Source organism: Condylura cristata, unplaced genomic scaffold, assembly GCF_000260355.1.
Source record: "Condylura cristata isolate star-nosed mole 26May11 unplaced genomic scaffold, ConCri1.0 scaffold00015, whole genome shotgun sequence".
NCBI lineage: Eukaryota > Metazoa > Chordata > Mammalia > Eulipotyphla > Talpidae > Condylura > Condylura cristata.
In genome coordinates this window covers 252,801-253,896 of record NW_004567116.1, presented here as the reverse complement: position 1 = coordinate 253,896, position 1,096 = coordinate 252,801, and the positions used below count along the sequence as shown (strand labels likewise).

Below are 1,096 nucleotides of genomic sequence, written 5' to 3'. Positions count from 1 at the left end.
AACTCTGTAGCCCGGCGCTCCTGGAGGGGGACTATCAAGTGGGCAACAAGGCCAAGGGTGAGCAGAGAGCCTTTCCAGGGTGACCCCGCCAGGGACGGCAGCATTGGACAAGCCAGGGCCGAGGAGCGAGGCATGAGGGCTGGCCAGGTATTCTAGGGTCAGGGCAGCCCTGGGCTGCAGGCGCGGGTGGGACACGGAGCCAAGGGCAGCCAGCCAGCAGAGCACTGGCCAGGAGTGGGTGTCACAGCCATGCCCTGTTGTCCGGACACCTCCAGAGACTGAGGGACCGACTCCTCCCAGACCTCCACCCCCGCCCCCAGCCCAGCCATCTCCGCCCAACACAGTCCTGCCTCTCAGCTTGACCTGACTCAGCTGCCTGGCACTGAGGGCTGCATCTTAGGAGACCTCCTGGACACCAAGTTGGGTCAGGATGTGGGCAGAAGGCTGCAGGAGGGGGCCAGGTCTTGCCCCTCTGCTGCCCAATTTTCTCCAGAAGTACCAAAGGGAACATGGCTGGAAGCTGGCTGGCAAGGGAAAGGGTCAGACGCAGGCCCGCAGCCTGCGCACTCCCACTCGGCCCTTCCGGATCAGCTTGACCTTGGGCTCCCCCAGCCTCAGCCTGGGGCCTTCAGCTACCCGGCTCCTGGCACAGAGCCAATTCATCTGCCACAGGAGAAATGTCAACTGCTTTGCCTTCTGGGGTGCCCCCTGTGGGTGGCCTGCCAGCCAGCCCACCCAGGCAGAAGGAGGCCCCCCGCAAAGGGGCATGCGCGCACCCGTGGGATTGCTGCCAGGTGACCCCAGGCTGGGAGCCCACCACCCGCACACTGAGCCTGGCCTGCCCAGGAGGGGCTCCCTGGCCAGCAGCGCCCAGGACACCCCAATGCGGTCCCGGCCCCGGACACACCAGGCCCACACTGCAGGTTCTATCAAGAGTGGCATTTATTCTCCTCCTGGAGGTGCGGCGCTCCGGGGAGCTGGTGCTATTGTGCTTAGGAAGGAGGTCCGTCCGTCCGTCCGTCTGTCCGGCCGGCCCAGCCCCAAATGGGGGCGGCAGAGGGGCGCGGCCCGAGTAAAAATCCCGGCCTGTTCCGGG

The 1,096-nt window shown here is 66.0% G+C and overlaps 1 protein-coding gene across 1 annotated transcript in view; it reads right to left on the bottom strand.

The window, feature by feature from the left end:
* Positions 1 to 540: 540 nt before the first annotated feature.
* The window catches only part of FBXL6 (F-box and leucine-rich repeat protein 6), a gene marked incomplete at its 5' end in the record, with an annotated part of 14,994 nt that continues 14,438 nt past the window's right edge, over positions 541 to 1,096 (bottom strand). The window contains one exon of the mRNA XM_012725108.1: positions 541 to 663. Within this exon, the coding sequence (XP_012580562.1) occupies positions 541 to 663 (123 nt within the window). The remainder of the gene's footprint in view (positions 664 to 1,096) is intronic.